Source organism: Helicoverpa armigera, chromosome 7 (genome assembly GCF_030705265.1).
Source record: "Helicoverpa armigera isolate CAAS_96S chromosome 7, ASM3070526v1, whole genome shotgun sequence".
Taxonomy (NCBI): Eukaryota; Metazoa; Arthropoda; class Insecta; order Lepidoptera; family Noctuidae; genus Helicoverpa; species Helicoverpa armigera.
Window position 1 is genome coordinate 5,205,271 of NC_087126.1, and position 14,563 is coordinate 5,219,833.

Here is a 14,563-nt window from a genome sequence, read left to right on the forward strand (position 1 = left end):
GCGTACAGGTTTTTGATTCCATATGAAATATAATTATATTTAGTCTTCAAAAGGAAACAAGTTCATATCGAGCCTTGCGAGCACTTGCACTTACGAGTAAAAAAATGGGCTTTTTATTACATTGCGTTGCGCTGATACCTACTATGTAGGTACAGAACCTTAAAACTGATCAACAAAGAACAGCGACAACAGTAAAAATTAAGAGTTGCAGTCAATGTCAGCGAGTCACCAAGAGAACTGAATAATTCCGTTGATCTCTTAGACAGAATTATTTCAATAAATACTGCAAGCAGTCTCCTCATATAAAGAATTTCCCGAATTCTCTCAATCTGTTCAGGCTTTACCTACATTCGGCTAAGTAGGAGTTAGACACGCAGGAAGGATATTAGGTACTTGCCTGAGGTATTAAGGGTATTACACTATCTCTAACACTAGCAAAAAAACACAAAACACGTTTGTTCCATGGGAAAAGGCTCGGGAGATGAGACTAACATGGGATCCCCCTAAAATATTTATTTTATTGTAATTTACTTGATTTTTTTGTTGTTATAGTAACAACAGTACCTAATATAGCTAAAGCGAAAATTCCAACAATTTAACTACCTATAACGGTTCATGAGACACAGCTTGGTGACTGACCGACAGCGAAGTGTTTAGGTCCTGTTTTTCCTTTGGATGCGGACGGAACCCTAACAATGCAGCTAAGTCCTGATAGAAGTCTTAAGGTCCTGTTTTCCCTTTGGAGACGGACTGAACCCCAACAATGGAGCTAAGTCCTGATTGATGTTTTTTTTTCGTATTATAATTATAAATTCATAAGGAAATCTTGGCTTCTCTGTACTCCAGATAAGGGTGAGCAGTAACGTGAGTGAATGTGTAATTTATTATTGTTGTGTTATATATTGTTTTTGTTATCTTTCTAGTTTCCCGCTGTCTCAGTAATATCGATAACTGACGTTTGCTCCCGCCTAGTAAATAACATTGATAGCGTAAGAGAATGGCGTGCGACGCGGGCGCAGCTCTGGGTTCAGTTGCTAACAAAGCAATGCCGTCAGTCAGCAGAAGCAGGCCGCGTAGTGCACAACACCGTGCAATAGAACTCAGTGCCCATGAAATCTAACGAGTGACAACTGTAGCCGGCTCCGGACTAACTTAACACAAAAAGTTTACTTAAATAAAATGGAGATGCAAGAGCGAAACGGTAAGCGAATTAATGGTAGTGAAAGTGAGTGTATTGACTTTAATGTGGTGTGTTGACCCCGATATATAGGCCTTGGTGATTTAGCATTGACACTGAGAAACATTTTAAAGTTTGCAAATATTTAAAATATAAGCTAGTTGGTACCTACCTACCTATATACTTACTATCCACTAGTCGGAGAGCTCGCTTAATATAAATTACTTATTTCAATTTCTCACAGTTAACAGAAAACTGCGTTTAATGACAATTGCATTTGCAGTAGCTATCTGTATTACCAATTTGCAAACCTGTTTATAGCTGTTATTTGCTTTTAATTGACCATTGTTTTGTGAAAAGCTTGTAATTTAATTAGAAAGCCAATTGGTAAATATTAATATAAGCAACACATTCATTCATTAATGATAATAAAACGTTAATTAGGGATCAAACTAATGAATAAAACATGTTCCTAATCGTGCCAGTATAGGATAGGACCTTTTTTTTTTTTTGTTGTCGCTGGGCTAAAAATGCTATTACGCATCCCCTTCCCGTCGGGGGACGGGAGAGGGGTATGTGGGACTCCCCGGTTAAATCGTTCCGGTATACCCACTAAAAAGGCCCAGCGGCACTCCGACCTCGCCTGAGTGGAGGGGGTCTGGGAATCTATGGCGTCCAGTCCCCCACCGGCGATTGCCCGCCTTACGGCAGGCCCCTCATACCTCCCCCTAGTAGGGAAGGGTCCTTATAATGGCCGGAGCGCAGGGGTTGATCCTTGTGATGCAGGCGGTGGCGCCCCCGTGCCTGTCGCCCGCTGATCACCCCCCGGGGCGGCGACTGCGCTCTTCCAGTTAATGAAGCGTTTAAATGTTTCATAACCGGTGAACTATCAATCATTGACGGTAACCGCAGGAGTTACTGAAGTGTCTTGAAAAGCGTATTAGAACTACAGACTAGGTGGTCATATTTCGTTTTTAACTTTGCATCGAGAAGAAATTAAATTTATTAGTTTCAATAAAATTTTGAATTTAAATGACCAATGTAGGTAAGTAAATATACTATGCTTTTAATAAGAAAACAAAAAGGTATAGTATAATAATGAAAATGTACAGACTGTGTGCTGTATGTATTTCTAAATTTAAGATCTGAGCAAATGATAGAGTAAAATTGTTTTATTTTAGAAAGGTAACTTATTTAGAAATTTATCTTGGCAGTGCATTTTTAGTCCGTTTTACAATCACTACATAAAAAGGTAACAAAGCAACAATTTGATGGGTTCGATTTGATATGAAAGTCATTTCCATCGAAGTTTAGTAGGGTACCAGCCTTCATAATTTATAGGTAATGATTCTGTGAGTACCTCGAGACTGCAGGGAAGTCCGAATCATTCTCTTATCGAAGAAGTTTAGGTATTTAGTATCACCACACTTGACAAAAGATGAACTTTGGTGAATTATGATATAGGACACTTGTCATATCTACTTCGGTACTTATTTATTTTATTCATATCTAAGTAGGTAGGTACGAGATGATAATCTCTGTACCTACAACATGAGCCCTCTCGAGCCTTGTCTTGAACTTGAAAGATCGCCGCCGCTAATGCTGCCACTAGAACCCCTATGAACTTAAAATGTAGTTAACTTCTGACTTGACGTCGTTTTCATTGAACGTCTGAATTCGTCAGTTCGGTCAGCCCTTCTAAACATAGGACAGGTTAGCAATAATTCTACTTTTGCTAGGTAAGTACATGGTTAACCCGGCACGAGTATATAGGTACAACAAATTGGACGCGGGTTTTCTTTAAACACCGGTGATATGAGAAACCCAATTGCTCAAAATTTTATCAGTGTTCGTAGATGTGATAAAAATAAAAATATCTTTCTTCTTTTCTGTATTCTGTGTGTGTATCTGTGTACATGAACTATTAAATAAATAAATAAATATTAAATAAAAAAAATATAGCGCGGAACAAGAAAAAAAGTTTTCAAGCAATATGCTTATTATTTCTCGTTATTTATGATCATAGATAGACATTAGAATTTGAATCCAAGTCAATCCAATCATAGCTCTGTAGTAAATGTTTCATTCTTCGATTCAAAATGCAGTTTATACTTATAGAGATGCGTACTACTTTCAATGTTAACTAATCTTGCGTAATTACCGTAATATCTTAAAAGCAGCAGGTCGCAAGGGTAAGCGACAACTCTATGCTATTTTCTGTAGATAGTTTGCGTCATACTCATCATGAAGTTTTAGGGAGTTAACAAACAAGAAACTTGATTGTTTATCAGTAATGGTACGGAACTCTTCATGCTCGCGTCCGACTTGCACTTGGCCGGTTTTTACTTATCTAGAATTACTATTACAAGTTGGGTAAAACCGGTAAAGTGTCAGTTCAAGTGCTCAAAAATTAAGTATGTTCTTATTATCATTTCTAAGATTATGTGTCTCTGGACCTTATTACGTGCTTCGGTTATGCAGAAATAAGCTCCATTAGTATGCTCCTGATTCCTACCTACTATACAATTTATTTACGATGCACAAAGCGAGTTTTCACGTAGCAACTTAAGCTTCGTTCGTGAATATTAAGTTTTGAATCGTATTATGTGCATTCAAGTCTATTTATTTTATTTTCAGGTACAAAACCGCCAAGTGCGGTTTCTACAGACCTAATCCAAAGGGTCATCGGATCATTTGGGAAATATCACCTTTGGCTATGCCTTTTAATATTTTTAACAAAGTTCCCGGTCGCTTTTCATCAAATGGCAATTCTATTTTTGTCTCCAAAGGTATCATACAGCTGTGGCACTTCAGAATTAAATAATACATGTCCATGTCCAGATCCAACATATGACACGTCAATATTCTCCAGAACTATTATTATGGAATGGGACTTGATATGCGAGAGGAAGTGGCTGACCAGTTTTACGCAGACATTATTCCAATTGGGAACATTATTGGGCAGTGTGTTATTTGGAATGGCTTCAGACAGGTGACTTGACATTTTAAAATAAACTATGAAAATCTGCTTAGTTTAAAAGTTTATCTAACGACTTATTAAAGTGCACCTGTCTTTTAGGTTCGGAAGAAAATATCCACTTCTTGTTGCTGTCGTTATTCAACTATCATGTGGAGTAGCAGCTGCCTACGTTCCAAATTTTTGGACGTTCACATTCTTGCGATTCTTCGTTGGCATGTCTGTGGGCGGTACAATGGTTACCGGATTCGTCATAGTCATGGAATTCGTCGGGACACAGTACAGAGATGTCATTTCGGCTCTTTATCAAGTACCCTTTAACTTGGGCCACATGTTGCTGCCAGTTTTCGCCTACTTTTTCAGAGACTATTCTGATTTCCAACTTTCTATATCTGTACCCGTTATTGTTCTACTATCATACTTCTTCTTGATACCTGAGACGCCAAGATGGCTGCTAGCAGTAAAACGCACAGAAGAAGCGATTAATGTATTGGAGCGTGTTGCTAAAGTGTAAGTTTTATTGCTACTTTAATTGCATTTTATAATTTAATTGGTTTTTCTAATTGATAATTTTCTTGCAGAAATAAACGGCCTACAGAAAATATCAGAGCAGACATCGAGGCATACCAAGCATCTTTAGAGAAACATCAATTGAAGAAAGGAAACATTTTGGATCTTTTCCGAACTCCAAACCTTCGGAAGAATATCATAGCTATGGCGTTCAATTGGTTGACGTGTAGCTACTGTTTCTATGGCGTGTCGCAGTATGTGGGTCAGCTTAGTGGTAATGCTTTCATTAACGTGGCGATTAGTGCTAGCGTCACCTTACTCGGTACATTTGTCTCTATTCCTCTTCTGAAATTCATAGGAAGAAAGTCTATTGTGATAATCTTTCACCTCATATGTGCATTTTGTTTAATAATATTAGCGGTAATACCGGAAGGTATCGGATCAGTAGTTTGCGCCAGTATCGGTGTTGTAGCTAGTTTTATTGTGTTTGTTGTTGTATATTTATATTGTACGGAGTTGTTCCCTACAGTCGTCCGAAACGCGGCACTCGGCTTCTCGTCGATGGCAGCTCGGATCGGTTCTATGATAGCTCCCTTTGTGATAGGAATGAGAGATAAAGCCCTGTGGATGCCTCCGGTTGCGTTTGCCGCATTGCCTTTGATAGCAGCTGGTATAACATTCCTTTTGCCCGAAACAAAGGGATGTGAACTAACAACTACGATCGAAGAAGGTGAAGCGTTTGGGAAAAAGACAGATACTAGCAAAGATAACCAAAAATCACACTAATATTGTAAAGGCTAGGCTAAGTTTGTGTGTGTGTTTGTGTGTTATTACTGTTGTACTATATTAATGTTACTATGTATTCACGCGCAACGTCTGAATTAGATTAAGATGAAACTTGGTAGTAATGTAGTTTGTACATCGGATTTTTATCGTATCGAATGCGGAATGTAGTTTTCTTAGGAGGCGTGTGAAACCGCTGGCCAAAGCTCGTAAGTTAGAAACTTAAGCTGAAGAATATTATCTAGGTAATTACCTATCTAAATAATAATTGAAATGTGTGGAGCATCATCCGTTGGTGGTTATAGTTTGTCCGGTTTCAAAGAAGGTTTTAAATTACTGTCTAATAAATATTTGAACTTCGTTTATTACCTATAACCGATTTATTCCAATAGACTGTGATCGATGGCGTTAGGAAATCAATTATGAACACACGTTATATACAAATTGACAATTGTACTGCGAGATATGTGAGGCATGTGCGCAACAAATCGAAATGTTATTAATGTATTTTTTACACGAAAGGACATGTTGTTATAAGTGTGAAATATTTCCAATGTCTGAAATGTCTGAAACTTTGAAAATATCTGTAAATAAATATTAGTTTAAGCTAGCAAAAACATTTCGAAAAATAAGCTAATTATTTGCCAGAATTCTTAGTTTTCCTCCCTATTTATATAGCCTTAAACAATACAGTGTATAACAATAGTGGAGTACCTAAAATAAATTTCCTATAAGGTTCCTGCGAACAATGATTTATAAATAAGGAAACTAAGAAAATACAAGTTTACTTTTATTCATCAAATTGATTTTAAATTAAATCCCTTATTTGTAAAGATTAATAAGTAGCTCAAAACGAATTATAGTGTGTTTGGCTGAGGTCGTAAAAATCGACTACGTTAGTATTATATTACCTGCCAAAAATACAAATGAGGAAAGTTTTAACATTATTTATTAAATAACATGTACATGGTTAATTTGGGGCAATTAAAATAATACCTAGCTAACTCACTCATATTCAAATACAATTTCCCTGTTTGGCATCATATGTTTAGTGTTTGCGAGGAAGAGATAACACTAAGATATAATAAATTTATCTTTTATGAGCTGAGCTATAGAACAGCTGAATTTTCTCAAAGAATATTAATCTTGTCAGCTTGTGTCTTCATTGAAATGTTAAGTGGAAGCGTAGATAAACGATACGCTACCTTCTGATATTTGCCAGGTGTAGTGTTAATAGAAAGAATCAACTGATACTTGAGAAGTTAAGGGAATGCGCGTCATTGATAAATATGGATATGATCATACTAACTTATCTACAGATTGACATGTATATTTTGTAAACGTGGGATTATCACTTCGTTCGATTTCAATGTCAAAATTTTCATCTTTTTTTTCATAATCTGTGATTTATTTGTCCAGAGTTATTGAGATTACTTATGTTGGCACAAAAGTCCCCAAACTTGTACTAAAAATGGTACACATGAAAAAAAGGTCTCATATTTTCAATAAAGCATGTGACTAAAGCTAGCTGCAATACGTATTTAGGTAGAGTACTATAGTGAGTAGTGCTACAATTCCCTTCACTGAGATACTTATGTTATGCGTGGTAGCCTGATAAGCTGAGAAGATCAAATATTTTTTCTGCCTTCATATACTAATAAACCAACATATAAGGTTGCTAACAAGTGAGTATGGATATATTTTGTGTACATTTCAGTAACAGTATCTTGCGTGAGCTGGCTAAGAATCCTGAAAATCCGCTTGTTGACTAACTAACATCAAAAACTGTCTCAAACACGCCCACATTTTTAACGTAAAGTAATTACGATTATCAAAGTGCCTACAATTGTTTACATAAGTGAGTAGTTAACGCAATTATTAGTGTCTTGTGTTATCAGTAGCTATCCAATGATCCCTGTGTCGATGTCCATAGGTGACTGTATCGTCAGCCGGAGACAAGAGTAAGTAAACAACACAATACTAGGTATTAACTTGTACTAGGTAGATTTAACTTAGGGCAATAATTAAGTCAACACATAATCTAAGCAATTTGTAAACAGGTGATTACTTATTTTTTGCTAAAATGTTAAAATCATTAGCAATTCTGTAATTAATGTGAACTTTTACTTAGTGCTAATGTTAAATATTATATCAATTTAAAAGAAGACTTACTCTAATCTAAATTCTATTCATTAAAATGTATTAAATAAATAAACATTTCTGGTTGCGCGCAAAATCCGCGCCAAATGTAGCATAATAGGATTCGCTAAATTTAGCGATTTACGGTAACAAGTCACGCTGAAGTACTAATATTTTAATGATTTAAATATTTGTTTCCGTCACATGCTTTCATGCTAACGTAGCCACGTGGCTACGGATCTTGATATCACATTATCTAGTTTTTCTCTTCTCATGAATGTTTATCTCTGTTAAACTGTAACAGTTTACATAAATTCACGGTTTTTTCCTGTTGTGACTTGGTAGTACTTATGTTGTTATTTGTTTCTGTGTATTTACTTGGTCGTTAAAATATTTAGCTGATTTAGTATATAATACTGATAATTCTCGATTTTACATGCTGACGAAAAAGGCTTAGAATCGACGTAAACAATGGTTTAACTATAAACACAAGTTACCTTCTTATTTCCGCTCAGTGAATTAATATAATATTTATTGTCTATCTACAATCATAATGGCTCCTCGAAAATAACGTATTATCTCTAATGTCACATAAATAAACAAATATACTTAAGTATAACAGCAATGTATGTAATAGTACATAAACTACTTATGATTACACTAACTAGCTAGCTAAAGTATGTAGTAAGTACCAGTAATTTCTGTATACTTAGTTTGAAACGCAGGGCCATTTCATGCGAGGAACAAGGTGAACTCGATTCCTAAGATGATCTTTTAGGAAGAACCTACTCTGTTTATGTACTCATATCAGAATTCTCCTTAATCCTACGTGTCATTTGTCACGAGTTTCATCTAAAAGAGTCAGCAGTTTGGACAAGATAGCGTTGCCATGGTAACAAAGCGGACAAGTTTATTTTCTTTTTTATTATTTCTACTGAGGCGCTTTAAAAATTATTTCGGTGTGGGGAAGCTAGACTATCCCCGAGTAACGTAGGCTATAATACCTATATTTTAACCGGGTTTGAGAAGAAGTTTCTTTATAAATAAGCAGATGGTATTATGCCATTTCCAATTGTAATTTAACATTGTGTAACAAAATAAATAAATTAAGTTCTCCCGAGAAGCGGGTGAAACTGCGGGAAACTAGCTACTAGGTATATTAATATCCGTATATTAAATTTCATTAATGGCACAACATAATTTAAATTATGATAATTTAAACATGACTTTGAATATAATTTTGATATTATTACTGAGTATAAATCAGTCAAGTCGCAATTCTTCTTCAATAACAATAATAGTGAACAACAAAGCTATGAAATACACATTGCACACGTTGCCGGTAATACTGAATGACACTACATTAACTATTGTGGTTGCGAGCACATAACGATCGTATAACCCATTTGGACTGAAAATTACAATTTATCTCGCCCACATAACATAACGTAAGTGCTCATAGTTGTAAACTCCCTGTCGTCACATCCTGGGTCCTATTACATCTCTTAATGGACATAAAAGACAATTCTAATTTGAAAACAATTGGAAATATAATTGTCTTTTAATCAATCATTATTATGGATTTATGACTAATACTTGTTATAACTGGTATGGAACTACAAAACAGAGAAAGTTAACTACTGACTGTTAGGTTCGCTCTGTAACGTGACGATAATTTACTTAGCTGTACTGTTCACATTGACGATACTCATAAGTGGTTTACGACCTCGCCACATAAATAACTGCACGTATTTTTATTATCTAATGCAGAAATGCAGTACGCAATTTAAAATAAGCATGACACTTTTCACAGCACAACGCGTCCTTGGTCGAGACCTACCTGTTTTCTCGCTTAGCAATAAATGTCATTAATTATCCTCTGTATCGTATATTTGTTTAGAATATTTTAATTAAAATTACATCTGTGCTGCTTGTTATTCTGTACAATGAAATGAAAAAATAATAAAATCATGAAAATTCTGATACAATGACAAAAATTAATGATTTGATTGGAAATTTTGGGAGATATCATTACTGGTTATGTATTATGGTATTTATAAGCAGATTCGGAGTGGCGTTTCATCAGATGGCAATTATTTTCCTGGCTCCACCAGCACAATATTATTGCCCAAATAAAAATTCCACATGTTGTGACAATCCTGTATACGATACTTCGGTGTTCACAAAGACTATAGTAACTGAATGGAATCTTATATGCGAAAAATCCTGGCTCAAGGACTTCACTCAAACAGTCTTTCAATTTGGCGTACTAATTGGTAGTTTACTTTTTGGAATTGCATCAGATAGGTGAGTATTGTTAAGTATGCTAATTAAGAGTATTTTATTTTAATTTGGTGACTTGTATAACTCCGAAAATTGCTTGCAGATATGGCAGAAAACCGACATTGATAATATCCGTGGTTATAGAGATATTCTCAGGAATGATATCATCATTTTTGCCTGATTTTTGGAGTTTTACTTTTGCCAGAATGTTGGTCGGTTTTTCAAACGGTGGTATCATGATCATTACTTTTGTGATAATAATGGAATATGTAGGAACCCCAAATAGGGACGTGGTATCCGCTTTGTTTCACATACCATTTACAACCGGCCACATCATGCTGGCAGGAATTGGGTATCTGTTAAGAGATTACACGTATTTTCAACTATGTATATCAGGGATCAACGTTATTCTATTGGCGTATATTTGTTTATTACCAGAAAGCCCAAGATGGTTACTAGCTATGAATAAAACTGTTCAGGCAATAGATTTAATGGAACGAGTTGCAAAAATGTAAGTGCTTTTAGATACAATCGGAATATCTTCTTCGTATACCGTATCTTTGACATGACCATAATTTTCAGCAATAAATTGCCTACAGAACATATACGGCATGAAGTAGAAATGTATCAACTAAAACGCATCAAGGATTACTCAAAACCGAAGGCCACAGTATTAGATCTGTTTCGGTCTCCGAAGCTAAGAACTAACATCATGGTGTTGTCATTCGCTTGGCTCGTGTGCAGCTACTGTTTCTACGGCGGCACTTATTACATCAGCCATTTAACTGGTGACGTTTTTATCAACGTTGTGGCGACCGGCACTGTGTGTCTATGCGCGTGTATTATTTGTATTCCTTTGATCAAGTTCTCCAAGCGCAAAACAGTGGTTGTTACTGCGAACGCTCTATGCGGGTTTTGCATGCTTACAATCGGCATCGTACCTGAAGGCAATGTTTCTGTTATATTTGGATGTTTGGGTGAACTACTATGTTATACTATCTTCGTTGTTGTTTATTTGTATTGTACTGAAATGTTTCCAACCGTAGTGCGTAACGCGGCTATAGGAATTTGCTCGATGATGGCCCGAGTGGGAGCCATGATTGCACCGTTTCCGGCTGGATTAAGACCCTATGGCATATGGTGTGCACCTATTGCATTCGGCATCTTTCCTGTGATAGCTGCATTTCTATGTTTGTTATTGCCAGAAACAAAAGATTGCGAGTTACTAATGACAATCGAAGAAGCTGAAGCATTGGGCAAGAACTATCAAAATATAAGTTCAAGAACTGATGTCAATATTGCGGAAAGTGAAGTATGAATTAAAAATTGTATTATTCATGTTTTATAAATAAATTATGCAGGTATTCGAATAAAGAAACGAAAAGCTTTTCCTTCTTAAGTTGCATTTTTCAAATAGAATAAGTTAGAGACTGATAAAATAGGATACTAAGTAGTCCGGACAAGGTGTCATGTAATAAGGCTTAGTGGAGCACGTAGGGGTTCTAATCTGACGATGCTGACATCGGCACCGGCATGGCTTCTTGGCCGCGTCAGTGCGAGCCCGCTGGCTGCGGCACCATGGCGGTGGGCTTCCTGCTCTGCACTGCTTGGTACTATACAATACTTGCAGGTAAGTCTTGAATCAACTCTGTCTCAAGTCTGTGACCCGGTTAAGCATCTCCTTTGTTCTATTATTCTGATTGCAGGCTTCTTCATTCTTTACTGTCCTGTTATGTACCTGATGTTTTTTAGTCATAGAATATATAGAAAATTTGTTGATACATTATTTTCCTTGTGGGAACTTTATCCTGTGGTAAGATTTTGCCTACTAATACTTATTGAACATGTTACATATCTGAATGCTGTTATCAGCTGGCGCTATTCTTTCAGGCGTTATTTCAATGTTGTTGTAACACACAATTGCATCATTTCGGTGATTATGTGAATCCTGATGAGAAGACCATTATTGTAATGAACCATCGCACAAGGGTAGATTGGAACTATATATGGATAGCTCTTTACCACGCAACGCAAAATCCGAATGGCGACTTGTGCACTTGTAAACAGGTAGTGCAGAATAATAGTGAGTCTAATAGCATTTTGGATCTTGGAGGGAAATCGAAACTAAAATTCGTTTTGAAGGATGAAATCAAAAATATTCCTGGCATGGGTGAGTATCAATAATAGGTACTGCAAGTTTTTGTACTTTCGTAATTTAATATATTTTGGAATAGTGCACGTTGTGCCAGTTTGTTTGTGAAATTAATAAGCAAGTAGGCACGAGTAGCTCTCCAAGGCTGCAAATTACGCCGCGAGCAATTGCTAATATTAATGTTCTAGGAAAAGCGATACTATTTGCCAGTTTTGCACTTCGTATCGACACAGTTTTGTACGACCTTAAAATACTTTTAAACCTTGCAGGTTGGATTATGCAACTAAACTTTTTCCTGTACGTAAAGAGGAACTGGCGTGAAGATCAAGTTAATCTGTCTCAGTTTGTAGATTACTACCAGAAACTGAATTATGACTGCAGGCTAGTTTTGTTTCCTGAGGGAACGGATTTAAGTGATGACAATCGTCGGCGCAGCGAAAAATTTGCAGCAGCTCATAATATGCAGGTATGTTACTACTTCCATTTTATTCATAAAGTTGTGACATTGACCACAACTAGGTACTGGATGTTGCTATCAACGAGGGTCATCATTTTCCGGTTCGCTAGACAGTAGCGTCTGTCCACTGTCTTTATCAAGGTTGAGTACCTTGATGACTTGTCTTAGTTCGCTTATGAAAAAATGTTGCTTTAAGAGAATGATGCCTGTGCCATACTGTGCAACCTCGTATTCATAATTATAATTTTATTGCATCATGACGACTCTAAGTCACATCAAAGATACTATCTATGCAGGTACGGTAAAGCGACAGGCAAGGCAGTTATTATCATTCTTAAGCATACTTTAATACCGGGGTACCACAATCCATGGAGTAATCATTGCAAGCATTTACATCATCCAAGTTTTTCTACCAGCTAGCTTAGCTGCGGGAAAAGAGCACGAAGTCTTTCTAAATCCCCTACGACAATTCGATTGAAGGCTTCGGCTAACCGGGAAATTACTTTCTATTTATAAATCCTAATTATATAATTATTCCAGAATTACCAGTACATATTACACCCTCGGACCACTGGTTGGGTAGCGCTATGTTCTCGACTACGGGAGTCAGGTCTTGCCTCCGTGTATGACGTCACTGTAGCCTATGATACACCGGCGCAAACAGAAATGGATTTGTTCCGAGGACGAATACCAATGCATGTTTATTTTCATTGTAAAAGGTTGGTAGTTATTGTGTATACTTACTTTGTCCATTAACATTGATCTAGCTAGACCTTCATTTGTCAGAGGTCTGAGTGACTTGAGGTGATTTAGCTGACTGTAGTCCCTAAAACTGCAACTTATATCTTAGAGGGTGTATCATTCAAGAATATTGTGTAATAAACCTCGTACGTAAATCTCAAATGTAACTAAGGGTCAATTCCCACTGAAAGAGCAGCGGCCGGCAGCGGCCGTAAGAGCACGGAAAATGTAAGAGCGCGGCGCGGTGCGGCGCCGCGCGGCGCCGCGCGGCCCGCCGCGCTCGCGCTCAATCCCTTGCAATTACGGCCGCTGCCGGCCGCTGCCGGCCGCTGCTCTTTCAGTGTGAATTGACCCTAATAGTGATTTGTGTCAATTTTTTTATAAACAAAGTACATACATAATAGCCAAACAAACTCAAAGTGGTGAAAGGCTATAAAGGGAACTGTAATTTATAGTCATGTTCCATCAAAACGTCTTTGGTGGGATTTGTCGAGGAATAAGAGAAAAATTAAATTTTTCTAGATATCCCATACAAAGGCTTCCCCAAGACGATGCAGCACTTAAAACGTGGCTCATGGAACGTTGGCAGGAAAAAGAACATAGTCTTCGAAAATTTCACAACGAAGGTGAGACTTAAAAAACCTACAAGAAAAATGTTATCCTCGCTTAGTAGATATTAATTGGTTTTATCCTTGTTTGGCTCTTTGTCTGATACAATCCAATGTTCGTTAACATCAAATTTTGTTAATCCACGCTGATGAAATAGTGGTAGTATTAAGACAAACTTGCAATAAAAGGAGTGATTATTCAATAAATAAGAGAAAGTCGGTCATTGACCTAGAAATCAACAGAAATGTTTTGTTTATGGTATTTGAACGCACGCCAATGTCGTGGATACGATAACTCTATTATTTGTTGTATCAAGCCTTGTACCTTGAATAAATTTTCTGTAAATTCGTGCGTGATGGATGAGCCACATATGTTATTTAAAATAATATGGCATCGTAGACTTAAGTCTTACCACGCTCTTACCTTGAGACTGTTTGATACCATGCATAGACCTTTCATAGAACTTAAGGTAATGTAAAATAATTTCGTTATTTCCAGGTAACTTCGTGGACCCACAATCAAACAGACCACCGCCACTTCGATCCCCAAGACCGCTTATGACCGCTAAAGTAGGATTGTTGTTCTGGACTCTCATTGACATAATTTTCTTATATTGTTTACTAAACAGTGTCCTGTTCCAATTCTGGGTTCTATATCACTGTTTCCTATTCATATCCATTACTTGGTATTTCGGTGGGTTTCATAATATTCAATACAAACTCCTAGAGAAATAAA

At 36.8% G+C, this 14,563-nt stretch overlaps 3 protein-coding genes across 3 annotated transcripts; all 3 read left to right on the forward strand.

Moving 5' to 3' along the window:
- The first annotated feature begins 954 nt into the window (after positions 1 to 954).
- LOC110370272 (organic cation transporter-like protein) lies at positions 955 to 6,249 on the forward strand. The gene is made up of 4 exons (XM_021326016.3): positions 955 to 1,201; positions 3,815 to 4,169; positions 4,257 to 4,664; positions 4,736 to 6,249. The coding sequence occupies exons 1-4, from the start codon at positions 1,180 to 1,182 to the stop codon at positions 5,448 to 5,450; spliced, it is 1,500 nt and encodes a 499-aa protein (XP_021181691.3). The 5' UTR covers positions 955 to 1,179; the 3' UTR covers positions 5,451 to 6,249.
- Positions 6,250 to 8,579: 2,330 nt separating this feature from the next.
- Positions 8,580 to 11,187, forward strand: LOC110370291 (organic cation transporter-like protein). Its single transcript, XM_021326037.3, has 3 exons — positions 8,580 to 9,893; positions 9,973 to 10,380; positions 10,452 to 11,187. Exons 1-3 carry the CDS (start codon positions 9,574 to 9,576, stop codon positions 11,185 to 11,187), a joined length of 1,464 nt encoding a protein of 487 aa, XP_021181712.2. The 5' UTR covers positions 8,580 to 9,573.
- A 171-nt stretch (positions 11,188 to 11,358) lies between these two features.
- LOC110370249 (lysocardiolipin acyltransferase 1) lies at positions 11,359 to 14,562 on the forward strand. The gene is made up of 7 exons (XM_049847689.2): positions 11,359 to 11,499; positions 11,576 to 11,682; positions 11,760 to 12,039; positions 12,291 to 12,487; positions 13,019 to 13,197; positions 13,742 to 13,845; positions 14,327 to 14,562. Exons 1-7 carry the CDS (start codon positions 11,403 to 11,405, stop codon positions 14,560 to 14,562), a joined length of 1,200 nt encoding a protein of 399 aa, XP_049703646.2. The 5' UTR covers positions 11,359 to 11,402.
- The last annotated feature ends 1 nt before the right edge of the window (position 14,563 follows it).